Source organism: Peromyscus leucopus, chromosome X (assembly GCF_004664715.2).
Source record: "Peromyscus leucopus breed LL Stock chromosome X, UCI_PerLeu_2.1, whole genome shotgun sequence".
NCBI lineage: Eukaryota > Metazoa > Chordata > Mammalia > Rodentia > Cricetidae > Peromyscus > Peromyscus leucopus.
Genome location: NC_051083.1, coordinates 16,599,318 through 16,627,248, shown reverse-complemented (window position 1 = coordinate 16,627,248; position 27,931 = coordinate 16,599,318). Strand labels below are relative to the sequence as shown.

The following is a 27,931-nucleotide window of genomic DNA, read 5'->3' as shown; positions in this document are numbered from 1 at the left end:
AAAGTTTTGCTTTGAGCTAATGGTAGGAAGGGTGGAGGGTTTTTTTTTATTGTTGTTGTTGTTGGCTGATATTTTTAGGTCTTTTTTTTTTCTATTCACTTTTTTCCCCTCTTGTCTTTACAAAGCCAGGCCATCATCAGTTCCACTCTTGTCTTTCTTTTCTAGAAAGGTGAGTTAAGTTGAGGACAGCCACACTCTCTTTTATTTTGGTGGGGGGGGGGGTGTTGAAGATAGGGGAGAAGGGAAAGGGGGCAAAGGAGGAGGGAAACGGTAAAGGGCTGGGTATTTGCCACTAGACTAGTATCATGTGAATAAAAACTTACGTCTACTTTCTCTTCATCAGGCCCGAAGCCGGTCTTGCAAAGAAGTTGCAGTTGGATACCTGGAACTCGACGCTCTCCGGGGTGCCAGGGCACCAAAAGCTGGAAGCTTTGGCTGTGCCTGGTCAGGAGAAATCTGTAGAGGCTGGTCTGTGTTAAGCAGTGCTTGGAGGGAGCAGGTCTGTGCCAAAGCGAGAAAACGCAACTGCCACTCTTTTACAAAAACTCTAAAAAGCTCCCAAGCGTCAAGCTCCAGAAGAATCTCCAAATCCCAGAACTTCCCTATCATCGAAGCCTAGAAATTAAAACCCGACACTGTGGGCTTCAGGAAAACTGGGCACTTCAGAACCCAGTGCTAAGGACCCCTATTTTCCATCTTTGTGACCTTGGGCAAGTTGTACCTCCCTTTTCCCTATCGGTTCATTAGCAATACAGTAATGATGAGATGGACCTCAAAGGGTGAGGATTGGACACAATTATTTGTGAGAAATGGTCAGCTCTGTGACTGGAATTCGGACATTTCTAGATAAATGTTGGCTACCAAAATTATGGCAGTGACTTAGAATCCTAAACCTTTGGGAACTGTAGCTTTTCTTTCCTTTTGTCGTTTAGGTTTTTGAGACAGAATTTGGTTATATAGCCCCAGGCAGCCTTCAACTCTTGATCCTTCTGCCTCAACCTCCTGGGTGCTGTGATTACTGGTGTGTGTTAGGATGCTGGGTGAAACTGGGGCTTTTCATAGTAGAATGTCACAAAGGCTGGGGGGCGGTAATCAGAATCATCAGGCTATATAGTTATATTGTTCCTGACAGGATGGGAACCCTGGGCTGCCTTGTGTATGACTTTTTTTTTCCTTAATCTTGTTTTGGTGGTGCTGAGGATGGACCCAGGAGTCTTGCACATGTTAAGCAAGCCCTCTGCCGCTGAGCTGCATGGCGGGCGAGCCTTTCTTACCCTAGCCCTTGGGTGTGATGTTCGATGCATTAGTATGGGGCCGTTAGGACCGTTCGGGCTGTTCCCAGGTGGGTGACGGCTGGGTCAGAGCGCTGAAGCATAAACAGCATGTGGAGATTCTTTCCTCTTCACACAGAGACTCGCAGCAGATTCTAGGAGCCAGTGATTCTGAGACTGGTTGATTCTATGAATTTGTGGTAGGAGTACACCCCACTTTCTTTCTCCATGAACTGCATTACACAGCTCTTGCCTTCTATGGGAAGAAAGGTTACAGAGGTGTCCAGATCTCCCACCCTCTGGCAGCAGGAATGGTGATGATCATATTGATTCTACCTAAGGAAAAAGCAAGGCCTGAAGCAGGATGCAGCCTCTGGAAACCAAGCACTAGTCCATCTCTTTCTTCGCTGTTTCCCATCCAAATGTTGGGCTTCAGATCCCTTCTCCTGTTCAGACCAGGGGTACTCAAACATCCTCCCATGCACAGAACCGCGTCTCTACCTGCCTTGGGATGCCTTTGTGATTTATCTTCCCTTATTTTTTTTTTCTGACTCTACACACTTTTGTTTAAGAAATTGTGGTTTCTCATGAGCCCTGTTATCTCATTGATACCTTTTACCTCTGTGGTGAGGGGAAGAAATCATATTTTCAGATGACTTGTAAAGGGCAAAGAAAAAACCCAAAATTTCAAAATTTCCGTTTAAGTCTCATAAGAAAAGAATAAACAAAGCGAGAGAGAGAGAAAAAAAAAACTATGAGAACCCCCCCACCCTGTGATTATCAGCACACACACTCATCAAAAAAAAATTGGATTATTAGAAGAGAGAGGTCTGCGGCTTCCACACCGTGGTTTTTCTTCTCGGTATAAAAGCAAAGTTGTTTTTGATAATGTGGCAGTTTCCCACAAGCCAGGCTGATCCTTCTCTGTCAGTCCACTTCACCAAGGTGAGTGTCCCTGCTCTCCCCCACCAGACATAGCTCTGCTGGAGAAAGTGTCAGGGAGATAGCAGTTGGGGGGGTCAGGAGCCCTTCAGTCCAGCTGGACACACTCAGCCACTGTCAACTCCAGGTAAGGACTTTTGAAACTAATACCATTTATCCTAAGTACCAGATAGGTGGAGTAGTCAGTCCTTAGACAGGGACAAAAAGAAGAAAATTGATGGTTTGATACACAGATGGACAGGGGTTTTTAAATGCTAGTCTCTATGAATGCCAGAGCTTTGGGCCACTCAGCATCTTGTCCAGCTGGAACTGGGCACTTGAACTGCATCTCATTTCTTTCCTCTTGGTGCCCCCCACTTCTTTTCCTGTCTCACTGTTTCTTTGTCTGTCTCTGTCTTTCTCCGGTGAATGGCCACTCACTGTCCATGTCTTTCCGAGGCTCTGACTAGATTCCTCTCTGTCTCTTCCATCCTGACCACCTGTGTCCCATTGCTTTCCTCCACCTCTCCGACTCTCTGGGCTCGCCTTCCTCCACCTGCTTCTCTCCCCAGTATCCAGCACAGAGATTGGACCACCGCTGGTACTTGCTAATAATGACTGGAGAGCTCCATTTTCCAAAAATGGCTATCAGTTTTGTTGGTCCTCGGGGGAGGAGGGTTGTGAGCAGCAGGTCAGTCTTAGCATTTAATTGAACTTCTGCTGTGTCACATAATAGAACACGCTCTCGAAAGGCACTTCACAGCGTGGTCAACCATGGTTTATCTAAGGACTGTGTGAGTGTGACCGGAGTTCATGTCCATGGAGAACAGGCAGTTCAGGACGAGGGTGAGCTAGTCTCTTCAGGCTTAGTCCTGTGGCACTGTATCTGGTATATGGTAAGTTCTCACTGTTAGCTGTTAGTATTTTTAAACAAATTAGAATCACGCTGTATTTGGGGTTTGTTCCTGCTTTATTCAATCAACACCATTTTTGTAGCATAGTAAAAAAATGAACACGTGATCTTTTATGTCTGCCATGACTGTCCTCACATCACGCTCTGAATTGCCTGAATTAAGTGCTGATGGTTGGATATTCAGGTTTCTTCTAATTACAAAAATCCATGTCTGACTCCTTGGACCCTGAAAATGGAGTAGCTGGGGAAGAAGGAGTATTCGTTTTTTTTAAGGCTTTTGTTTTGTTTTATTTTATTTTTTGTTCTCTCTGCAAATTGCTTTTCCAAAATGCTGTCTTGTTTTATGTTGTTTCTATTCAAGCTAATCTTAGAATTGTAGGTGGGTATTAAAATTTTTAATCCATCATAAGAAGAAGTTACATTGTCAAATTTTGCATTCTTTGGTGACTTTTAATGACTACTGGCCATGTGTGCAAGAGTTGTATGATCATGTTCTTACTCCTAATAGAGTACTCAAGATTTTTTTCTACAGATCTTAATTTGGAAAGGATAATAACTTTCTATTGGCTATATGTATATAGCAAACATTTGCCCCAAGTCCATCATTTGTGAATATGTGTGTTTTAATTTTTTTACTTATTTTATGGGTATGCATGTTTGCCTGCATGTGCACCATATGCGTGCCTGGTGCCCATAGAGGCCAGAAGAGGGTGTGGGATCCCATGGGACTAGAGTTACAGATGTTTGTGAGTTGCCACATGGATGCTGGGAATTGAAGCCACCTCCTCAGGAAGAGCAACCAGTGCTCTTAACCAGTGAGCCATCTTTCCAGCTCCATTTGTGTGCTTTTCTATTGTTTTTGTTTTGAGACAGGGTCTCACTGTATAGCCCTGGCTGGCCTAGAGAACTCACTGTGTAGACCAGGCTGACCTCACATTCACAAAGATCCAGCCATCTGCCGCTGTCTCACAAGTGCTGGGATTAAAGGCACACGTCACTATACCTGACTGTCATCTGCTTTTTTTTTCCTACTTATTGTGCTTTGTAATGCACATGTGTTTTATGTATTCAGACTACTCTTTTCTCATGTGGCTTCTGTCTATGGCTTTGTGCTTTAAAAGTATTTTGCCACTTGAAAATGAGATAATTGTTCACCCCATATTGGCTTCCAGTCTCCTTTATGGCTTCATTTTTTCCATTTACTACAGAGGTCAAAAGTGTGGGTACTGGAGCCAGACTGTCTGGAACAACCTAGCCTCACCTCAAGTCATCTATGTGAATTTTAACCATCACTCAACCTCTCTGTCCCTCCATTTCCTCGTATGTACTGTGATGGTTATACTAGTACCTACCTCAAAGGCTCTTTCTGGGGATTGGATCTATTAATCATGCTAGGTGCTTAGCACAAGGCTGAACACACAATGACAGGCATTAAAATGTATGTCTTCGGGGGATCTGGAAATTATTCTAGAGCCTGTGATGCTGGAAACATTTCAAGTGGGCAGAGAGGTGCTGGTGGGAAAGTGGACTGATCATTCTATCCAGTCACTTGACTTTGTCCTGTCTCAGAAGCATTTGTTAACCTAGCCTGCACGATCCCTCGTGTTGAAACATTGCATTCATCACAAATCCCATTCTCTCCATGCATAAGTCTATGGCCAAAGCTTTCTACTCTGCTCTGGTCCTTAGTAGTTGTCCTTGTACAAGACCAATACTGCTTTTCTGATGTTGCTTTGCAAAACAATTCAATACCAGCCATGGATGTCTCTGGCAGCTAGCGGCATTAGTCCTCCAGCCAGAGGCCAGTGATTATTTGAGTCAATCCTCTCTCTATCTCTCTGTTTCTTTCACTCTTTTTCTCATTATTTCTCCATCACTGTTTCTCTAAATAGCTCTCACATCTCTGTGATCTATTTCTGTTCCATCTCATGTCCCTCACTCTATATCTCTATCTCTCTCTCCACCTGTATCTCTTCTTCCGTGTCTGTTTTCCCATGTCTTTGTTCATACACATATGGGCACACACAAACACACATGATGGATGGATGGATGGATGGATGGATGGATGGATGGATGGATGGATGGGTGGGTGGATGACAGGACAGAAAGACCCTGGCCTTTGTATGATTTACCCCAGACACAGGACAGAAAGACCCTGGCCTTCCTCCATCCCATACTCTTTCCAGGCCTCACAGAGATGTTGTGTCAGTTAAACTCAAGATCAGATCTCAGAATTCTCAGTGGGACCTTGCCTCTGACCATCCCCCATTGTGGCCTCAGTTTACCCCACAGTACCCAGGAGACCTGAGATGTCAGTCCCCCTTTCTGCCTTCTCAAAAATTGGATCCAGATTTCAGCAAGATGATCCATAATCATGGAATGAGGCCAAGCCTCAGAAACTCTGGCCTATGTAAGACCCTGGGCCTCATGAGTCAGAAGCCCTAGCTGACCAGAGAATAGTAATGATGAAGGGATATCAGTAAGAATGTGTCCTCAGAGTTGGTACTGGATTCCTGGAGATCACTATTCTGAGGTCTTTCCAAAGAGCCTGGTGGTATGCTCTTTCCATGAGTCCCAGGCCAAATGTCTTCCTCCTGCCCCTATCTCTGGCAGAATGTTATGATTTGGGGAATGCTGTCCCAGGATAGGGGGCTGGCGCCATATGTAAGTGTCCATTTATCAATGAGACATTTTGCTCAGCATTTTATATGTACTAACTTTGGCAGGTGGCCCCTGTTACTATCCCAAATTAGAAAGGAGGGCAAAACCTGTCCTGCAGATCAGGGCAGAAGAGGGTCCTTCCAATTCTCTGCCTTTAGGGAGCTCGGGGAGGAAGCTGAGGAGAACTTGCTGACATTCCAGGCCCAGCAAGAGGCCTTAAAGAGTTTTGGGCTTCCTAGCCTTTAGGTGGTTCTCATTTCTTTGGACTCTGGGACAGGGATCTACACAGTGAGGTGAATCCATGCACCCTACAAAGTTTGTATTCCTGAGATCCTGAAATCCATTGGCTCTAAGAAATGAGACCCTATAGTTCTAAGTTTCGGTTACTATACCATTTGAAGACCCAACGGGTCCCAATATCCATGAGGCCTGCCTAAAACTCACCAAGCATCCAACCTTGGGCCTCTCTGACATCCAAGAAATACAGGATCTACAGAACTTGGGTTTTGCATGGTGGCCAGATGGACGTCACCTACCACATCCGCTAGCACCCACATCACCCTACCTGGGCCTATCCGGCTATGGGATGGACCAGGCAGTTCTCGGAACGAAACCTGTGGGGTGGGTTGTCTGCCCCCTTCTCTTCCTCTCTGTTGCCAATGAAGCCCGGTGCATCCGGCCGCCATGACGTCAATGGCAGAAAAATCTGGCCAAGTTGGGGTTGTGACAACAGGGCCCAGATGTAGACCCCGATAGGAAAACATATTCTATGTCCCAGAAACAACCTCCATACAGCTTCTGAGAAACAGTCAAAAAGGGACGCCCCAACAGACAGTGCAGGAAGCTGGCTGGCCAGCCCAGCCCTCTAGGTCCCTACTACCACCAGACAGACCATATCCAATTTGGGTCCCCTTTCTGAGAATGTACTGATGCTTCCCAGAGTCAGTTCCAGATGTATTTAGGGAGATTTCTTATAAGTTCTGGCCAAATATCTAGACTGCTTCAAAAGTGACCATGGTCCGCCCATGAGGGCTAAGCCATTATGGTGGAAAATTCTACTCACCGAACTTGATACATGTTTGCTTGGACTGCTATAATGAAGTATCACAAACTGGGTGACTTATACAGCATAGTTTATTGTGTCACAGTTCTGGAGGCTAGAAGACCAAGATCAAGATGTCAGCAGGGTTGGCTCCTTTTATAATCTCTTCCTGGCCTTCTCCTAGTTTCTGATTGTTTTCTTTGCTGCCCTTTGCCTTGGAGAAGCATCACCTCATGGCTGCCTGCCTTCATTCAGTCTTTCACCTCCTCTTCTCATCACTGTTCTATGAAGCCCGTGTCCTCAGCCTCCACAGACCCAGACCCCTGGTTCTCACGCTAATGGTTTAACCCCTGAGACACTACAGTTTTAATACCCAGGTATTAAACTCACACCAGTCTCTGTCAGGACCACAGTTCTGATGATCGCCATGACATGACAGCAAAGAAGAAACTGCCTTCCAGAACACGTCTGTGCTCCCCTGGCTGTTTCCAGAAGCCGTCTGCCCAACCCGTGTAGTATAGTAGACTAGAGAATGACATACACACGAGCACACATAGACAGAGCAGGAGTTTCTGAACTGTAGAGACGGACACAGGCTTCTGAGAGGAAGATGTGGAGACATCAGTCTGGAATGGTGGCTTGTAATCCCAGCACTCGGAAAGCAGAGGCTAACAGTTCAAGAACAGCACAGCTATGTAATGAGCTCCAGGGCAGCCCAGGCTAAATGAGACCCTGTCCAAAAAGGCTATGGAAAGACTATAGACTTATGAACCTGGGCACCCCTTTAATTTAAAAGGGGGTAGAGTTATATTATATATATATAATTATATTATAGTCACTTCAAGATCTGGTTGCCTCTCTGACTAGAACTGTAAGATCCTGAAAGAAAAAAAAAACATGCCTCTCAGGGGCTGTAAGGTACTGGGGCTCAGCAGAGAAGCCTGGGTCACCATACAGGGCTTTGAGGAGGAACACCAAAGACTGAGGTGTGGCTAAGGGAAGAGGATATGGTGTAGGAATTCCAACCTTGAGGTACATAGATTGGGGCAATTAAGGGTGAGGCTAATTTGGGGGGCACCCAAAGGCCCTAGATCAAGAAATCCTACCCCTCTTTTTTTTTCTGGCACCTGCCATGCTAACTCCGTGCAGGACAGAAGCCCAGGGAAGACTAACCCCCACCGTGGCCCTGAGCTCTGCAGTCTTGAATTCAGTTCCCTGCCCGCATGTCTATCCAGGCATCTAATGCTTACCTTTGCATCTAGCCACAGCTGACTGTTATCACTTCAAACTCTGCTTCTCCACCCTCCATCTCTGGTAGTGCCCACTTTGTCACAGCTGCTTCTGCTCAACCCCAGAAGTCATCTTGACCCTTTCTCTCATCTCCTACATCCAAGCTTCCAGCAACTTTGCCCGACTCTGTCTTCAAAGGAGACTTAGTATCCAGCCATTTCTTCCCAGCTCCTCGGCCATTATCCAGGTTAGCAGCAGCAGCAGCATCACTTGCCTACACTATTGCTGTAGACGTCTCACTAGTAATACTAGTTCCCTGGAACCTTCCCTCGCATAGCATCCAGCTGAATCTTTGAGCTCATGCTCAAGTCACTGGAATAAAATAATGAGAAGCGAGTCTAAGACGAGCCCCAGCAGAGTCAGCAAAGATTGCAGCCTGTACAGAATGCAGGGAGTACCAGAAGGCTGAGGCCCCGCCAACCAACTCCCATTGCCCCACATTCACAACAGGGCTCTGTGGTGCATGCAGACAAGTCAGGTGCTGGACATGTACATGTGGGGGATATACATATATGTGATATATATATATATATATATAGATAGATAGATAGATAGATAGATAGATAGATACACACATACACATGTACCAGGGTAGGGTGTATGTGTGTAAGACACACAAGGGCTGGGGTATAGTTATGGGCCCCTTTGGGGCATGCCCTAGCCAACATCTGCTCTGACCAGAGGCTATGTGTATGGTCCAATTGGATGACCATCTTACGCCACCCCTGGAACGCATGTAACTCCATTCCACTGTTGTCCCTGCAGCCGGCCTCTGACAAGAACCCAATGCCCAACCCCAGGCCAGCCAAGCCCGTGGCCCCTTCCCTGGCCCTTGGTCCATCCCCAGGAGTCTTGCCAAGCTGGAAGACTGCACCCAAGGCCTCAGAGCTCCTAGGGACCAGGGGTCCTGGGGGAACCTTCCAAGGCCGGGACCTGCGAGGTGGGGCTCACCCTTCTTCCTTGAACCCCCTGCCACCATCACAGCTGCAGGTGAGGCCCGGGGCCCAGAGTGGGGCAAGCAGGGTGGGGTACCTGAGCCTATAGGTGCCGACCTTTACTGTGGCATGTGGCAGGAGGGGGGCTGGCTGGGGCACAGGAAGTGGTTTATGGGTCCCAGGCAAGTCTATGACTTATGCAGATGTTGCAGGGCCAAGAAAATCCCCACTCTCCAGGCCTCAGCGATTCGAGGCTTCCCCCACCCTCCCAATCCTTGTCCCAAAAGGAGACCTTATTATGATCCCTTGGGCATAGCCATGTGTCTTCATCTCACTGTGACAAGAGGAGATGGCTGGAGCCCAGAAAGGTAAGGTGACCGTGTTGTGGCCAACTCTACCACTTGTAACTGTTGGATACTGGTGAGTTGTGTCTCCACGAGCCCCAGAGTCCACGTGTGAACTGGCTATGTGAATAGTTCCTACCACGTGGAACTTTAGTGAAAAGCTGATGAATGAGACACAGAACTGTGATGATGACGACGACGAGGCTAGCATCTCATGGCGTCTGCCTCCCCTTCCAGCTGCCTACAGTACCCCTGGTCATGGTGGCACCCTCTGGAGCCCGACTAGGCCCCTCACCCCACCTGCAGGCACTTCTCCAGGACAGACCACACTTCATGCATCAGGTATGGAATCTGAACAGGCTGGGAAGAGGGAGCAAACAGGACAACCGGGAGGCAGAGCCCGAGCCAGGCTGAGCCATGGCCCATGTCTGTTCCTCAGCTCTCCACTGTGGATGCCCATGCCCAGACCCCTGTGCTACAAGTGCGCCCACTGGACAACCCGGCCATGATCAGCCTCCCACCACCTTCTGCTGCCACTGGGGTCTTCTCCCTCAAGGCCCGGCCTGGCCTGCCACCTGGTAAACACCTCAGCTTCCTCCCTATGGCTTCACAGACTCTCCAAGTCCTCAGATCTTCGAACATACACCATGTAAACTTATCTGAATTGCAGCCCTATGGAGGTCTAGAGGGGTCTTAAGAGTCATGAAAACTCCAACTTCCAAAAACCCTCAGGCTTAGAACCCTGAAGACATAGAATGTCAAAAACCATAAATCGCTGCCATTCGTCAAAATGTCATTACTTGCCAGTGGGCATCTTTAGGCTGCCCTGTCAGAAGCCCTGCTCTGTGGGAACAGCAGTGCCCTATGAGTCAGAATCTTCAAGATTCAGGGAACGGAGAAGCCTTCTGGGACAAGCTGCAGAACCTAGCTTGCAGCTCCAGAAGGACATGGTCTCTACCCACAGGGATCAACGTAGCCAGTCTGGAATGGGTGTCCAGGGAGCCGGCTCTACTCTGCACCTTCCCACGCTCAGGGACACCCAGGAAAGATAAGTAAGTTGCCAGTGTTGGGAAGACCCCGTTCTCTCTGGCCACCCCTCTGCTCATATCCTGGGTTCTCTCACCCCCAACCTAGCAACCTTCTGGCTGCCCCGCAAGGATCGTACCCACTGCTGGCAAATGGAGTCTGCAAGTGGCCTGGTTGTGAGAAGGTCTTCGAGGAGCCAGAAGAGTTTCTTAAGTGAGTACCCTGACTCTAGCCATGGGGTTCTGGTGTCTGAGCAGAGGTCTGGACTGCATATCTCAACTCAGAATCCTTTTGATGGATGACAAGGAGAAAGTGGTAAAGGCTGAGACTTCATCCCTCCCTGGTCTGTGATCGTGGGCAAGTTACTGGGCTTCTCTAGGCCCAGGCTGTCTCACCTCTATGACGAGACACAATAATGAAGGTATATGCTGAGAGTTATCTTAGTTCCATTGTATACACAAAGGAACTAAGGCCCAAACAGAATTAAGTCTCCATGAAGCTCACACAGGTGTGATGACTGTTGGCCATGAACGCAGGCAGCCAGGCTCCAGAAGCCACACTCTCCTAACTGCTCCCCCACCCCACCCCACCCCCTGCTTTCCCCCACGCAACACACATTTCTGAGCCTCCCATTTCTGCCCCTCTAGATGGCTGTGGCTCTTTCCCCTCGGCTTCCTATCTGCTCCCTTCCCCTTCTGTATCTCACTACTCACCTAACTCTTGGCAACAATACAGGCCCTGTACGGCCAGGCCATTGCCTAGGCTGTGCCCACCACCTGAGGTACCGTTCTCCCTCACCACCTTTCTGATAGCTCAAGCCTGGAAGCCAGAGTGTGTTGTTACCGCGGTCCAGATGGGAGAGAGAGAGGAGAGAGACGGGGCTCTGGTTGGGTGTAGAGAAACTGACTCTAAGGAGAAATCTCCCAAAGGGTCTTGGCTGTCCCTAAATGGAACACCAAGCCAGGAGGCCAGCTACATGGAATCTTCTCCTTGCTCAGGCATTGCCAAGCAGATCACCTCCTGGATGAGAAGGGCAAAGCGCAGTGCCTCCTGCAGCGAGAAGTGGTCCAGTCTCTGGAACAGCAGGTAATGCCTGCAGGGGGGGTGGCTGAGGGCAAAGAAGGAGGGGGCGGCGCTCCAAGGGAAGGGCCTTAGTGCAGTCCAAGGTGGGGCTGAGAAAGACCAGGTGGAGAGCTCACTTTGGTGGACATCCCCACAGCTGGAGCTGGAAAAGGAGAAGCTGGGTGCTATGCAGGCCCACCTGGCCGGGAAGATGGCACTGTCAAAGGCTCCAGCTATGGTGAGTACCCCAAGTCCAGAGGCAGAAGACTTTAATGTCTAGGGGCAAGAGAGAAGCCCTTAAGGACCATGTGGCCTCTTCTCGCATACCAGCCCTGGCCTGTACAGGCCATTCCCACCTCTTTAATACGCGTACACACCCTCTGACCTTGTGACCCCAAAACATCACGATTCTGCTTTTTCAAAGCAATAGTAGATAGCCACATACAGGGGGCAGACAGTAACCCCAGTGCACCAGGGACAGACTCAGAGGGTGCACTTCAAAAAGAAAACGGAGGGCCCTAGATTCAAACTTCAAGATAGCAACCTCAGAACACTGAACGCTGTAGGGTCCTGTGTGACCATACATTTCACACACCCAGTCCCAGGCACTTTGCTCATGTGAGCTTACTCAAGTCTCATACTACACCTGGGGTAGCTACCACTGTCGTCCTAATGACCACATGAAGACAACTGAGGTCAGGAAGACTGAGCTGATTCTCTCAAATTCACAGGTGGATGCTAGGGGATCCCAATTCAGCCCCTGCTCACCCCCAGCCTCAGCATCTCTGGCGTCATAGCATGCTCACTCCTGTATCTAATCAAGATGCTCCACAGCTACTTTGTGGAGTTCCACCACAGCCTGCAATTGGCAAGAGGGTGGTACCCTTCTCAAAAGCACTGACCTCACTGGACACACGCTATGCACCTGTAGTTCTAGCTACTTGAAGGAGGATCACTTGACCCCTTGAGTTCAAAACAATCCTGACCAACACAGAAGACCTTGTCTCAAAAAAAAAAAAAAATACTGAGCTGCCACGTCCACGTCCAGCCATGATATGAGGGTCTGTGCCCAGTCTTATTTAATCAGAAACAAGAGGAGTTGATCTGGGGGAGAGCGGATGTGGAGGGAGGAACTGTGAGGAGTGGAGGGAGGGGAAACTATGGGTGGGATGTAATGTATGAGAGGAGAATAAAAGTTTAAAAAAAAATACAAATAGCCAGATGGTGGTGGCGCACACCTTTAATCCCAGCACTCGGGAGGCAGAGCCAGGTGGATCTCTGTGAGTTCGAGGCCAGCCTGGGCTACAGAGTGAGTTCCAGGACAGCCAGGGCTGTTACATAGAAACCTTGTCTTGAAAAACAAAACAAAACAAAAAACCCAAATAAACAGGAGGAGTTGGGGAGAACGTTCAATGGGAAGAGTGCTTGCCATACAAGAAAAAGGATCTGAGTTTGGATTCCAGCACCCATACCAGATGCAGAGTATTCAAGTCTGTAATCCCAGGGCACTCAGGTGGAGACACAATTACCCAAAATGCTGTGCATGTTAGCACAAGCCTTTAATCCCAGCACCTAGGAGACAGAGGCAGTCAGATCCCTATAAATTCAGGCCAGACTGGTCTACATAGGGAAACTCTGAAAAAAACAGAACCTCCCAAACTCAAAGCTCATAGGCCGGCTAGCCTGGCATAAGCAGAGGCATACAAGAGATCCTGTCTCAAACAAGGTGAAAGGTTAGGACTAACATCCAAGATTGCCCTCCGATCTCTACACATGCACCAGCACTTACACACATACAAACATGTATGTGTATACACATCATACATACACACAAGTGAGATATAAATATAACCAAATAAGTAAATGCAAATTTTAAAATCAAGTGGGGTTGGAGGACTGGAGAGATGGATCAGGGATTAAGAGAACCTGCTGCTCTTCCAGGGGACCAGAGTTTCCCAGCACCCACAGGGCAGCTCACAACTGTCTCTAACTCCAGTTCCAGGGGATCCAGTGCACTTTTCTGACTTCCACAGGCACCAGGCACATATGTGGTGCACAGACATGCATGCAGGCAAAATGTCCATACACACAAAATCCTTTTGTTCATTTACAATCAAAATAGAATGGAAGCTGGGTATAATGACTCGTACCTGTAATCCCAGCACTCCAGAGGTGGAGGCAAGAGGATCACGAGTGTCAAGGTCATCCTACCATACATAACAAGCTAGAGGGCCAGCATGGGCTACATGAGACCCTGCCTCAGAACAACATTTTTTAAAGTAAAAATAAAATGGAAATTGAGTGGTGGTTAGGCAGTAATCTCAGCACTTGGGAGGTTGATACAGCAAGCGCGTGCCCCAAGTTTGAGGCCATCCTGTGCTACATTTTTAAAAGTAAAATGGAAAGCCGGTGTGGTGGCACACGCCTTTAATCCCAGAACTTGGGAGGAAGAGGTAGGTGGATTGCTGTGAGTTTGAAGCCAGCCAGGTCTACAGAGTGGGCTCCAGGACAGCCAGGACTACACAGAGAGACCCTGTCTAAAAAAATAAAATATAAAATAAAATAGAAGCTACACATGGTGACACACACTTATAATCCCGAACTCCAGAGGTAGAGCTAGGAGATGGGAGGTACAGGCCAGCCAGATTTATATAGTGAGACTATCTCAGAAAAATAATTAAGTAACACAAAAATAAAATGAATAGACAAGGCATGGTGGTACACTCAGGATGCAGAGGCAGGTAAGTTTCTGTAAGTTCCAGGCCAGCCAGGGCTACATAGTAAGACCCCATCTCTAATAGTAATAATAATAAAATTAATATTTTCTAAACAAAATAGACAGGGATGAGAGAGAGATTTGTGAGGAGGAAGCGGGTAAGCAGTAGAGGGAGGAAGTAGGGTGAAAGTGGTCTGTACGTATTGCATACATGTGCAAAATTGTCCAGAAGCAAATTTAATTAACAATACAAATACAGAATCATTTTGGAAAGGATAAGAGGAAATGGAAAGCTTAAGCCTCTCAATCACCAGCCTCTCCTAACTCCGCCCAGGCCTCGGTGGACAAGAGCTCTTGCTGCATCGTAGCTGCGAGCTCGCAGGGCAGTGTTCTCCCAGCCTGGTCTGCTCCCCGGGAGCCTTCAGACAGCCTGTTTGCCGTGCGGAGGCACCTCTGGGGAAGCCATGGAAACGGCACCTTTCCAGGTCAGTGGAGTCTGCACCCCATCTGACGACCCCACGTTCCTAATACCAATTGGTGCCAGGAGGTACAAAGGAGTTCCCCGTTGCCCTCTCACCCTCACCAGCAGCTGGGAGGAAACGGCACCCGAGTTTATTAGGCTTAGAAGCCTCCAGTAGTTACAAATCCATAGCTCCGGGCCCCTGTCTTTTGGGGATTGGAGCCATGCCTCACCCACCTGGCATCAGCTGTTTCATTTGGTCATGAGAGAGGGACCTAGCTAAGGAATTCCAAGGAACCCTCCCTTCTTCCTACCTCAAGGGGCATCAGGTGGATTCTTCCAAGCTCACCAATCCACTCCCACCTGCCAGGCCTAGGTTGTGGATTTACCAGGAACCACAACTCTTTGGTGTCATACCGGCTACACCACTTGAACTGCTTACATGCCTTGGATGTGCACATTACCCAACTTCTCTTTAATGGGGGGGGAGTTATTTTGGGAAGAGCAGTGCAAGGAAGAGTTAGCTGATGGCGGGTACTGAGTAAACAGTACCTGTGTGTGATCACAGACCCACCCCCTCCACCCTTGGTGCTAATGGGAGGCTTTCAGGTCTTGGACACAAAGGTGGGTGTGAGGAGGTCGTGGGGCCTGATCTATCCCAACCCTCTGCAGAGTTCTTCCACAACATGGACTATTTCAAGTTCCACAACATGAGACCGCCATTCACCTACGCCACCCTCATCCGATGGGTAAGCAGGCCAGCCTAGGCCTGGCAGCTGGGGGTCGGGGGTGCTTGCCTCCCACCCTGCTGCGTCCCTCTGCACCGAGAGTGGAATCCCGCATTAACAAACCTCAGCTCTGAGGAGCCCAAAGATGTGGTACTTCTTGACAGCTTCATGCCACAGCTGTCCCTGGACCGAAAACTACTACAAGCCAGGGCAGTGCCAGCCAAACCTTGACACTAAAAACTACCCTTGCCATTGCCCACCCCACGACTAACTTCACCCCGGCCCCCATGCCTCACCCCATTCTCTCCTTCGCCTCCCTTGACCCACAACTACACACCTATCCCAGGCAGAGAGCCTAGAGTAGGCTCCCCCCTCGGGCACAAGTCTGAGGAAGCATGCTCACCCCACCCGACTCCACCTTCCAGGCCATCCTGGAAGCTCCAGAGAAGCAGAGAACACTCAATGAAATCTACCACTGGTTCACACGCATGTTTGCCTACTTCAGAAACCACCCGGCCACCTGGAAGGTGAGCACCTCTGTACACAGCAGGGGGGGGGCTGGGATGGCTCCAAGGGGTGGCTAACCTTGGGCTAAACATGTGGGGAAGGGGCAGGTCAGGGCTGAGGTCTGCTGAACTCACTGGATGACTGTCCACCCCCTCCCCGCCCGGGGGGCCTGGTCTTCCTTCCACAGAATGCCATCCGCCACAACCTGAGCTTGCACAAGTGCTTTGTGCGAGTGGAGAGTGAGAAGGGAGCAGTGTGGACCGTAGATGAGTTCGAGTTTCGCAAGAAGAGGAGCCAACGCCCCAGCAAGTGCTCCAACCCTTGCCCTTGACCTCAAAACCAAGACAAGAAAGATGGACAGGGGCCAAAACACACAACTCAGGCTGTGGAGGCAAGGAGGCAAGTCCCGGACGTATCTACAGAGACCAGGCAATGATGTTTCCACCGTCTTGCCTGTCTGCTCCCGGTCTAGCTGCCCTCCTGGATTGTATCTTCTGCCGTAAGGCTGAGGGACACCAATCCCAGCCCAGCCCCTATCCCCAACCCATTCCCAAGATGGGCTTTCCAGCCAAACAGCCCTCATACATACATATATATACATACCTACAGCCTGCCTTGGCCACTCCCAAGCAGAAAAATGACACAGACACACACAGTCATAATCCTGTCCCCTGGACTCAACCCAAACCCTAAAACACAAAGAGCCTGCCTTGGTACATTCTTCTGCCCTCAAAGTTGCATGGTCCTGCAGTCTCACACGACTGCAATCTTATTGACTCCCACCCCAAAGCCCTCACGCACAACATCTGGAACCATGGGCACTATCACATATAGGTGTATACGCAGACCCTTGCACAAGAGCAGCACTGGAACCTTCCAGATTACATCCCAGAAAACCACACAGGCATAACTGGTCCTACACAGCCTCATGCAATGCCCCCAAATAATCAACAGTCAGACACAGCTTGTCAGAACTCACACATGCACACACATGTAGCCCCCTCCACTGTATGTCCTGAGCTCCATGAATACACACTGACTCACCAAAATGTACCCCATGTCTCACTTGCCACTGACCCCAGTCCCCGACCCCAAGCCCCAATCGATGCCTCAGCGTGGACCACAGAAGAATTTCTCTTTTATTTGGGATCCAAGCCCCCTGGCCCCCAGTGCCCATCCAATAAACCGTGGCCAAGCTAGACAATCACCCTGATCAAAGAAAGATGGGACCAGATAAGCAGGCACCTGGGTTTAAGATGCCAGCAGGAAAAAGTAGATGCCAAGCAGAAGGCAGTGCTGGAACAAGTGCTTGGGCACTGTCTCCAGCACCCCCAAATTCGTGCCTGTGGCTAGGAGACCTCCATCAGGGCTCTAGGCCTCCCGGACCCGGCCCAAGAGGCCAGCATTCTCCTGGCGAAGGGCTCGGTAGTCCTCACAGATCTTCTCCAGGTTGCTCAGAGTCTTCTTGCCCATCTCTGTCTCAATCTAAGACAACAGGAGGCACACATCTTTAGCATGCAGGGCCCGTTTTCCAGCCCCTACTGGCTGCCCCTCTACTGTGTTACTCTGCTCCTCCCACCCCTGGAACAGTGGCCTGTCCCTTCCCATCACCAGGCCATTGTGTATGTCCTTCCCTCCGCCTAAAGTTACAGCTTCTGCCATGGGTTCTGGGAGGTGGGCATTAAGAGCCTCAAGCTAGAAGCCAGGGCCCAGAGTAGACAACTGGCTAGCTCCAGGTCCCAGGCCCAGCAGACACTCTGGCTGAGCCTCTAGCTGTAAGTTGTCTGCTTTCACGGAGCTACCCTCTGGCCCGCCTCCATTCCCCTTCCCAGATCTCACCTGCTCCTCAAGGTCTCGAACTTCCCTCATAATAGTGCCTGTGTCCTCAATGGTCTGGATGAGCTGACTGCAATTCTGGAGACAAGAATACAAGGCTTGCATCTGTGCTAGCCCTCCACAGCCAGCCCACCGGGAACATGGCTCCCCTCACCTCATGCAGGGCCGCTAGGTATTTGTAAGCTTTCCGAACAGCATCATCCTTCTTAGCATCCTGAAAAGACAGAAGGGACCACAAACGTCAGCAAGACATTCCCGCTTTTTCCACTACTCCATTCCCCTACAGAGCCATCCTCTACTACCTACCACTTTACCTCCACCCTCCACAGAGCAAAGCCAGGCCCAAGCCACAGGCGCCAGTGCCCACTCCCACCCCTCCTCTCCCCCAGGCCAGCCTGCTTCATACCTTGAACACGAGCTCATCAGTCACTGCAAATGTCCGGTCCAGCTTCCCAGAGAGAGAGTTGATTTCCTTCTGAAGTTCCTTTGTGTCCGACAAGATCTGGCAGAAACCAGGGTAGCCATCAGTCCATGTCTGGGGGCATGGTGGCTGGCCAGGGATGGTACTCATGTGCCTGTACTTACATCCAGTCAGGGCCTGTGTCACTCACTGTGTTGGGGTGGCGGGGGTAGACTGTATGTGACTATTATATGCTGGAGCAGCTCTACCTATCAGAGACCATACAGTCCCTGTGTAACTACCCTATTCCTGTCTGCCCACATGATCCACCCATCAGAGCCACAGTGGCACACCTTAGTGATCTCTTCCTTCTGCTTCCGGATGTTGCCCACAATCTCCAGGATGCGCTGGGTATAGGCCAGCCGGGACACATCTTTTGGCAGACTCTCCAGCTCCGACACCTAGACAGGAACATGGCCGGCATGAGCCCAAGCCCCACACCTCACCCACCATTACAACCCGGGGCCCTAAAATCGGCCTCACCAGCTGCTTATAGACCTCCTCCTTCCTGCGAGCCTCTTCTGCAGCTGCTCGAACACTCTGGTGCAGCTCCTGGATTTCTGCCAGCCGTCGAGATGATTCCAGCTGCCAGGAACCCATAGACAGAAGGCAGTGAGCAGAGCTTAGAGACAGCCCCCAATGGAAGCGGTACATCTCCGCTCGGGACTCTGCCACCTACCTCCCTACAGTCCTGGAGTTTTCGGAGGTGGCGGTACTCGGCAAGAAGCGGGACTCGATGTTTCTCCCACTGACTTGCTAGATGAATAACCCGCTGGGCACTGCTCTCCACCACATGCTGGCAGGAGTCGGGGAGTAGGTCAAAACGGGCTGGACCCATCCACCCCGCCCGTCTCAGCCCAACCCCAACCCCAGCCCACCTGCAGCTTGGCGAGGTTGGCGGCCCCGTCAGGCAGCAATTCCACCGCCCTGCTCTTCAAGCGGAGGGCCTGCTCCTGCTCAGCCACGCTGACTTCACTTTGTCGACACTCGCTTTCCACCTGGTAGACTCACAGGCAAGCCCCCAGTCATATACACAGCTTATAATCCTAGTGAGCCCCTTATGGCCCTGGCCCAGCTCACGGCCCTACAGAGCACCCCATGGCCTCTACCTACTCCAGGCCTCTGGATCTTCAGCTCCATACCGACAGCCAGAAGCCCTGAGAAGCCCTGCAAGTCCCTGCCCATACAGACCCATCTTGCTCCACTGATGCCCATGGCTGCTATGTCCCCCAACAAAGCCTGACTGGTACCCAAATGTGCCTCTAACCCCTATAGGTCCACCAAGCCATCAATCCAACATCTTTCTTTGCCTCACAAGTTCTCCCGAACCTTCAATAACACCAGAGGTCCCTAGCATCCTCCATCAACAAGCCTGGCATCTATGCACCTCTACGGAGCATCTCTCAAGGCCCTAGTTTGGGACCTGATCCAGCCCAGGTCCCTCTCCCAGCCCCTCACCTGCATAAGGTTCATTCCCAGGGTCTTCATGTCAGCTTCAACCTCCTCAATGTTGTGGTTCACACTTGCCAGCTGCTCCCGAAGGGACTCTAACTCCTGCTCTTGAGCTGCCCGTGTGTCCTGGGAAGCACAGGCCAGTCTAGGTGGAGCTACCAAGTCCAGAAGACAGGCAATAGCCCAGCTGGACTGACACACACACACACACACACACACACACACACACACACACACACACACACCCTCTCTCTCTTTCTGTGTGTGTGTGTGTGTGTGTGTGTGTGTGTGTGTGTGTGTGTGTGTGTCCTTCCTTACCTGTTCAGGCCTCTGGGAGGTAGCTGGTACGTCTGGTACCTGGGTGGCCTGGACCTGGGGCTCCTATGGATAGAAGCAGCAACCTGGTTGTCAGTCACACAAGGTCCTATCCTTCACAGCCTAGCCTTAAAGCCCAAAGCACCCTCAAGCACTGTACCCATGTCCGCTCAACCACTGACAGTTTTCAGACTGTGACTACAGCAGAGTAAAGCACAGTTTAGAGTGGCGACCACAAGGAAACCTCCCTGAGGCTAACCCTGACCACCCCGATCCTATAACCACCCCGGCCCCGTAGCCACCCCGACCCTATAACCACCCGGTCCTATAACCACCCTGACCCTGTAGCCACCCCGACCCTATAACCACCCGGTCCTATAACCACCCTGGCCAAAATGTCCATGAGAAAGGCAGGTGTTCCTCTGGGTGGGTATCCAAGAAGAAAAGATGTTCTCAAAGCAAACATGTTAACCAAAGGAAAGCCCAAGGAAGGATGGGATTTGTGCTGGGAGTACTTCACACCCCTTACACAAGTCCCATCTATCTGCCCGTTCTCCACTCAAGTCCCAAGAAGCTAGGGGAGTCTCTCCCAGTTGGACAGGGCCTATTCAGTAGGCACAGGGAACTTGTATAGAATACAGTGGTGTTAATACATAAGGCAACCCTCAAAGTCAGCCATCAACACAGTCCACTCTGGCCTACCCACCACATGGAAGGTAAACTTCTCTGAATGGGTGAAGCGGGAGCCTTTGGGGGTACTAGTCTTATCCCTAGCACCCCAGGCCTGTAGCATCTCTCCTAGATCTCGGACTTGTGTCGGGGCTCCAAGTGGGCCCCAGCTTTGACGCAGATGTTCAGCCAGCTGCTTGTACAGTCGCTGCTGTGGAGCCCGGGAATCCTCCTGGAAAGAAAAGACGGGAAGAGGAAGACAAGGGCCTGCTGGTTCCTAGAACCCTGCCTTCCCACCAAGGCCGTCCCTGCCCTATTGGCCTAGGAGCTCCCCACGGACAGAGAGGTGCCTTTCTCCACAGCTACATGTCTCTACCCGCTCACTCCTCACCCTGCAGAAGAATGTGAGAAGAGAGCAAAGTGAGCCTGGAGCTTTCCAATCAGAAGGAGACAGAAAGGATGGTGGGCAGCAGACACAAAAGGGAGAGTACCAGACCAAAATGGTTCCAAGTTCGGGACAGAGGAAGATAAGTAAAGGAGAGAAGAAAAGAGACCATTTCAGTGGTGAAGGGTACTAAGAAATCATTCATTTCATTCAGTATGAAAATGGCAGAATGGTTACATAAAAAATGTTCCTATGAGTAATGACACGTCATCTGGACTCCTTAAGAGTTGAAATTATGTGACAGATTGGGTTGGCTAGGGTTTGATCCTGAACATAGAACCCAGGGCCTTGTACATGCCAGGTAAGTGTTCTACCATGGAGCTACATCCCAAGCTCTGGGATTTGCTCAGAAATGTAAGGAGAAAGTTAAAAGAGAATGGAAGAAAGGCAGGAATCATTAGAATAACCCCTCTATATTTATGCTTCCAAATGCCTGCCAACTTAGAGAGGAGACATGCTTGTAGTCCCCGAACTCAGGAGGCCGAGGCAGGGGGATTGTAAATTGTGATGCTGGCTTGGGTTACACAGTGAGACTCTGTCTCAAATCTCTCCTAAAAAACCTGAGAGGGGGCAGGGAGAGAGAAAGAAGAAGCAAACGGCAACCGGAGTAGCAGAGATAGATAGAAAGAGACACAGCGGAAATGGACTGGGGGGAGTGTGGTGGGGAGGGGGGACAGGTGGAGAAGCAGATATGGGGGAGAGGGGACAGATACAGAAGTGGGCAGGGGTGGAGAAAGAAGATGAAGAGGTAGGAGGGGACAAGAAGGGACAGGCAAAACTGAACAGAGAGATGCCGTATACAAACGGAGAGGCAGAAAGGGTGAGAAGGAGGGACAGGGAAACTCCACAACAAGAAAGACAGGAACAGGGGGAGATGGTGCAGACACCCAGAGCCAGAACCCATGAGGATCACTGACAAAGGCCGAGACAGAGACAGAGCTCAGGGACGAGCCCCAGTCCGCACAGGGAATACTCCCAACAGTCCCGGGGAAAATTCATGAAAAGTCACTACCCCACCATCCCGTTTTCAGAACAGGAAAGCAGGCAAAGGGGGAAGACTTGCTGCAGGCTCCGTCCTTCTCATCTGTTCTTTCAGGCAGGGAGCCAGGCGGGTGCACACAGAGGAGAACAATGAAGAGAGGGACAGTGTGGGGGAAATGGGATGCGGAGAGCTAACAGGAGCCACCGGAAGCAGAAGCCTTGGGACGAGAGCTGAACACTGGTGGTACCTGGGTTTGGAGGCGGTGTGCCCAGCACACTCGGTCTTCATCTCCTGGGCTGTCCCTGTTCACAGGCTGGCAGAGCTGGACGGCGTGATGTTCGAGGAGGGAGGCTGCCCTCCGCATCAGCTGGGGCACCTGGGTGGGGGCTGGTAGCAGCAGAGGACTTGCCTGGAACTCCCGTGGCTCTGGAGGCAGAAGCAGTGTCAGCCAGCTGTCCCACCGTGCACCAGCACCCACACACGCACCTCTCCCCTCCTCACTTAGATCCACACAACTGCAGCCTCACCTCCTCTGGAACTCAGTTCAGACAGAACCAACCTGCTCGTGTGGAACGAGTGCTGGAGGCCGGAACCCTGTGGGGAGAGCGGAGTCAGCCTCGGGAATGAGGCCCTAGGGGAAGGGGGCCAACAACCTGGGCAAGTGGCTGAGGACCAAGAAGGCAAGGAGGGGGCAAGTCCAGATGGATAGGAGGTGGGGATCCCACCTGGAGGCGTTGCAGCTTGGGGGTTCGAAGGAGAGGTGGGACCCAGGGCACGGCCAGCTGGTCCCGGATTTGGCTCCCAATGGCCCGGAGGAAAATAGCCGAGTCACCTATGGGGTGAGGGATGGGGGGACATGCCACAAATCTGAAAGCACTGGGAAGCCAGCCAGAGCCCCTGATCTCTCGCCTCCAGATGCAGTTGGACTCAAGTAGCATTCTCAGGCATTCAACAGTTACTGAGCTTAAACTAGGTAGGTACCAGTTACCGGGCTAAACACCACTTCAGGGGAAAAAGTGATAAGGTCCCCATCTTCAGGGAGTCAGCAAGATAACAGAAAAGAAACTTCATGAATAGGACCATCTATTCTAAGCAGGAGAGAGAAGGATTGCTAAAAGGAGCCAGAATGTTCCAAAGAGCAGGCAGTGAAAGGCCCTGCTGAGGTAACAGAGCAGAAGCCACAGAGAGCGAAGGATGTATTTAACCTTTTGACATTCTGACATGATGTTATCATCTACAAAGTTCACGCTCAAGAACAGTGCAATTGAGTCACGCCAAAAAAATCTCCTAACATTTTAAACAGCTTTGCAGCTGTGTCTTGGTTGACATTCACGGCTATCTTCAGCAGCGTGTGCCCCCAGGGCTGGCCTCACCTGACACGGAGTTGACTACGAAGAGATCTGAGAGAAGAATAATCCAGGGACCCAAACACCCTGAGGCTAGACTGTGCCTGGCACATTTAGAGAACACCAAGAACACCCACGTAATGAGCATGGAGTGAGGGAGGATCAGAGGTACAGGAGCTCCTAGCTACTTGCCTGGCATCCATCTGCTCTCTGTCCTCGGTCCCACCCAGGTCTCCTGAAGCTACATCCTGCCCCCTACCCTTCCTGCCACCTCTCTCAGCCCCTGTCACCCTGGAAATACAGTCCGTTTCCCCAGTCCTGCAGGACCCCATACCTGCAGGCTGGTCTGCATCCTCAGAGGCATCAGTGGGTAGCCGCTCAGCCAAGAAGAGAAGCAGGTCTCGGAGGTCAGGCTCACTGGGATAGAGGAAGTTCTGATAGCCAAGCTCCAAGGGATAGCCCAGGTCCTGGGGGTTGGCAAGTACAACCAGACAATGAGACTGAGGGTAAGAAGGCAAGCCCGCATTTGCCAAGCAGGGAGGCGCCTCCTGCTCTGGGGGCCACGGGACTATCTATCGCACCTTCCCTGACTCTTTCACCTGCCATCTCCCTCCCACGTCCCCCCTGCATCACCAAGGCATCCGGGCCTCAGCGACAGCCACAAAGCCTTCATAGTCAGTACTGCAAGGTCAAGAAAAGAGATCAGAGCTCAGCAGGCTTGCTGCCAGTGGTGGCGCACGCCTTTAATCCTAAAGCACTTAGGAGGCAGAGGCAGGTGGATCTCTGTGAGTTCGAGGCCAGCCTGGTCTACACAGAGAAACCCTGTCTCCGAAAACAAAAACAAAAGCAAAGCTCAGCCTTGCTAACTATCACTCAAAATCCAAAGGCCATAAAAGAACACAGGATCTCTGCCCATATGAAAAAACAGAAACAACTTTAAGAAAAATATAATTAACAAAATCAAAAGAGCAGTGACAGCTTAGGAAAACAATATCCAGTCTTTGAGAAGAAGGTCATGAACCTATCTATTATCTACTACGTACTGCCTAAAAAAAGAGAACTGGGGATGTGGGTCAGAGTGCTTGCTTACATGAGCAAGGCCCTGGGTTCCATCCCTAGTACCCACAAAATAATTATCACCATACCATCATCATCATCCCCACCACCAACAGGCAAAGATCAGCAAACACACAGCTCAGGAAGGAAGGACTAGCAAGGGCTCTAGATAGGTTCAAAGACGTCCAGACCCTGAAAGCAAACTGCCTAGACGCAAACCCAAGCTTTGCCTCTTACCAACTGTGTGACCTCGGGCCAATACTTCTCTGTACTTCGCTTTTGCTATGTAAGAAAAAAAATTATACCAAGAGCTAGAGAGATGGCTCAGTGGTTAGGAACACTGAGTGCCCTTCCGAGGGACCTTGGTTCAATTCTCAGCACCCACATGGCAGCTCAAGATACGTAGAGAGGAAGACACCAGAACACACAATGCTGAATTGGACACCCTTTCTGATTGCTGCTGGCAAACTATCGCTGCTGAACTAGATAATCACATGTATCTCTTGGCCACCAAGTTCTTTGCCCCACACTGAAATTCACATGAGCCACAATTGCCAGAGGCAGACAGCACCGAGAAGGGAACCTCAGAGAAAGCCTCATCCCAGCACCTTGGTGCTTCCCACCGAGCATACTCCACACCCAACAGAAGACAGAGCTTCTCTCTTGGAAGGTCATCTTCCAGAACGCGGCCCCAAACAGGGGCAGGCTGATCACTTCATGAGGCCACCAAGCGCCCTAGACAGAAGAATATGAGACCTCCTGACAGCTAGGTGAACCTTAGAGTAATGAGCTAGCTAGGCAGAGCCAACGGGGGTACTGCTCAGGTCAAAACTGCGTGAACATTGGTCCAAGGCAAACAGCTGTGGTGACCCTGTCCCCTCTGGTCTGCAAGGAAGTTTTCACTGGCTATTCTAATGGCCTGCCACCATAGACTAGCAACTTACTGAGTATGCTCGAAGTGTCTACAATCACTCCATAGCAACAGGCTGCTGGGATGCAGGCAGCCAGATGATGCTACCAACTGTTCCTATAGCAACTTAGTTTTTGACTGAATCCAGGACCTCATGCATATGAAGTACACACTCTAAAACTGAGCTACACTCGGACTCAGTTTAGCTTTCACACTCATTCTACACAGACAGAAACTGAGGACCCAAAGGTTAAAAAGCAGGCCCAAAGTCACAAAGACAGTGAGCTACAAGAAAAGGCAGAACTCTCAGCTCTGGACCACAGTAACTGCTCTGAAATGGAGGGATGGGCGCTTCATTGAAGAAGTTCTCTATTCCACCTAACAGAGTAGCATTTTGGGAACCATGAGAGGCATAATACAATGTAACAGACAATGTTTTCCTTAAACAGAATGCCTTTCTCTGGGGAACCTTCCCTTCTCCAGCTCTATGGGATGAAACAGCAGCTAATCCATCCTATAGGATGTGTCCATATGATCTGGGCAGAACTAAGCAGAGCTTTGTGTAGGAGTATACAACCCAACCAAGGTCTTTCTTCAGCCCAAGTAAGTAGGTAAATGACCACTATGTGACACTGGGGTGAAATCTGGATGCCAAGCTTAAAAGACGGGTGCTGAAGGTAGTCCGCGTGTAAACTGAACCGGCTCACTTACTCCCCATAGCCTTACTTTTATCATCTCCATTTCACGGATAAGGAAACAGGCATGGAAGGGTTAGGGTCACACAGCCAGTATGGCTAGAGCTAGGTGGAGTCCGGACTAGCCACACAGTGTGGCCACCGAGGCGGCAGCTTTAACCATTAATGAAGACCAAGCCACCAAGAGGGGCAGAGAGGAAGGCAAGGGAGTCAGAGAACTTGGTGACTCTGTGAAAAGGGAAGGAAGATGGTGTGCATAATGGGAGGAGGGCACTCACCATGCAGGCCTGAGCCAGGTTCATGGCCAGGCGGAACCGGGCAGACATGGCTGGTGGCAGCAAGTGGCTGAGGCCAGAGGCCACATCAGGATTGATCACTCGAAGGCATCGGACCACAGCCTCTACAACCAGCTCCGTGGTGAACGCTCGCAGAGTCTGCACTTCTGGAGGGACTGCCCTAAAGAGGAAGGCGGCAGGCTTAAGGAGGAGCAGTTAGGAAGAAAAAAAAAAAAACCAGCCTTCTAGAGAAGGAAGCTCTAGAACCCCGGGTGGGGGCGGGGAAGAAAGAACCTAGGCTTCAACAGACCCTGGGTGTTAGCAACTCTGACTTCTACTTGGTCCTAAGACCTCAGTGAATACAAGGGACCCGGGTTCAGCAAAGTCTCGAACTCCCCTGCACTTCAAAGTTTCAAACCTCTGCGATCTGAAAAGGTGAAAATGCTCCCAGTGGCATGGTCTCCACAGTTCTAGGTCCCGAGACATTGTGTTCTTTGCATGGCAAGGCCTCCTAGATCTACCAGGCTTTGAAAAAAACTACACGGTAAGAGGCTGGGGTTTTCAGAAGTCTCAAATGCCAGGGTCCCTGAATAGAAACAAAAATCAGGCACTTTAAATTTTGGCATCCAGGACTTTTAGGGCCCTCAAACAGAGGATTCCTTGTGTGTCAATGGTTTTGTTGTTTTGTTTTGTTCTGTTTTTTTCAAGACAGGGTTTCTCCGTGTAACAGCCCTGGCTGTCCTGGGACTCTTGCTGTAGACCAGGCTGGCCTCGAACTCACAGAGAACTGCCTGGCTCTGCCTCCCCAGTGCTAGGATTAAAGGCGTGCACCACCACCACCCAGTGTGTGTGTCAGTATTACCATCTGCGGCTGTGGCCAGAATTTAGGGCCCCGGTGTTTTGAAAAGCCCTGAGTGTTTCAAGAGCTAAAGTCTGAAGATCCTCTAGTATCCAGTTTCAGGGATTCTGGAGACTCTGAGTGCCAGTCCTGGGTTGTAAGCTTCCTGAATCTCAGAGTCCAGGTGTCCTACAGCCTCTAAATATCAGGGTCTCGGCGTATTAGTGTCCAGACCACACATTTCAGGTCTCAGTTTCTAAGGTTCCAGACTTGTAAGGTGTCTGAGTCCTTTGGGCTTACCAAATGTCCAGATCAAAGGGTCTGGGAGATCCATGATGTTAAAGTGTAGGGGGGCTTAGGATCCTGTAAGTTGGGGCCCTTGGGTGCCAAGGTCTCGATTTTAAGGTTCCCGGGTAATGGGGTCCAAGGTTTTGGAGTCCCGGATGTGAGCAATTGGAGGAGAGTGGGAGCTGCGTACTTACGTGCCCGCCTGGCGCAAGGAATGGATGAGGATTCGGTCGGCCTCTTCCATGGTGGAGTCAGTTCTAACTCTGGGGCTGGGTCCAGGACCAGATCAGAGAAAGTGGAGCAATGCTGTAGCAACTGCTCTCCCCGCGCCCAAGGAGGACAGAGCATCACGTGCCACGCAAGGAACATTGGGAAGTGTAGTTCTGAGAGTGATCGCTGGGCAGGCAGGATGCCTGGAGGCGTGGTATGTTGTATACACTCAGAGCTAGGCACGCAATGGCTGCTGGAAGCTGTAGTTCTTCCACCTG

The 27,931-nt window shown here is 50.5% G+C and overlaps 2 protein-coding genes across 3 annotated transcripts; one reads left to right on the top strand and one right to left on the bottom strand.

Annotated features, from left to right (window-relative positions):
* Nucleotides 1–348: 348 nt before the first annotated feature.
* On the top strand, nt 349–17,149 carry Foxp3 (forkhead box P3). The gene is made up of 12 exons (XM_028881339.2): nt 349–2,216; nt 8,864–9,088; nt 9,615–9,719; nt 9,817–9,955; nt 10,342–10,429; nt 10,512–10,616; nt 11,402–11,489; nt 11,623–11,703; nt 14,516–14,666; nt 15,314–15,390; nt 15,795–15,896; nt 16,064–17,149. Exons 1-12 carry the CDS (start codon nt 2,160–2,162, stop codon nt 16,205–16,207), a joined length of 1,362 nt encoding a protein of 453 aa, XP_028737172.2. The 5' UTR covers nt 349–2,159; the 3' UTR covers nt 16,208–17,149.
* Nucleotides 16,998–27,931, bottom strand: Ccdc22 (coiled-coil domain containing 22). Of its 2 annotated transcripts, XM_028881337.2 has the most exons (17): nt 27,638–27,911; nt 26,321–26,498; nt 23,716–23,848; nt 22,761–22,867; nt 22,563–22,629; nt 22,283–22,461; nt 20,646–20,840; nt 19,943–20,005; nt 19,631–19,750; nt 19,051–19,170; nt 18,852–18,968; nt 18,656–18,757; nt 18,466–18,573; nt 18,119–18,214; nt 17,867–17,926; nt 17,716–17,790; nt 16,998–17,361 (listed from the first exon to the last, which is right to left on the bottom strand). In XM_028881337.2, the coding sequence occupies exons 1-17, from the start codon at nt 27,685–27,687 to the stop codon at nt 17,248–17,250; spliced, it is 1,884 nt and encodes a 627-aa protein (XP_028737170.1). In that variant the 5' UTR covers nt 27,688–27,911; the 3' UTR covers nt 16,998–17,247. The 2 variants fall into 2 exon arrangements, with proteins under 2 accessions (XP_028737170.1, XP_037054811.1); XM_037198916.1 differs by lacking the exons at nt 16,998–17,361; nt 17,716–17,790; nt 17,867–17,926; nt 18,119–18,214 and adding an exon at nt 18,244–18,381 and having other exon boundaries at nt 27,638–27,931.

Coding starts and splice junctions, on each gene's coding strand:
- Ccdc22 (XM_028881337.2), bottom strand. CDS start 27,687: ATGGAAGAGGCCGACCGAATCCTCATCCATTCCTTGCGCCAGGCGGGC. Junction 18,969..19,050: donor CCAACCTCGCCAAGCTGCAG/GTGGGCTGGGGT, acceptor GACTCCTGCCAG/CATGTGGTGGAGAGCAGTGC. Junction 18,574..18,655: donor AGGAGGTCTATAAGCAGCTG/GTGAGGCCGATT, acceptor GTTCCTGTCTAG/GTGTCGGAGCTGGAGAGTCT.
- Foxp3 (XM_028881339.2), top strand. CDS start 2,160: ATGTGGCAGTTTCCCACAAGCCAGGCTGATCCTTCTCTGTCAGTCCAC. Junction 2,217..8,863: donor TGTCAGTCCACTTCACCAAG/GTGAGTGTCCCT, acceptor TTGTCCCTGCAG/CCGGCCTCTGACAAGAACCC. Junction 10,430..10,511: donor GGGACACCCAGGAAAGATAA/GTAAGTTGCCAG, acceptor CCCCCAACCTAG/CAACCTTCTGGCTGCCCCGC.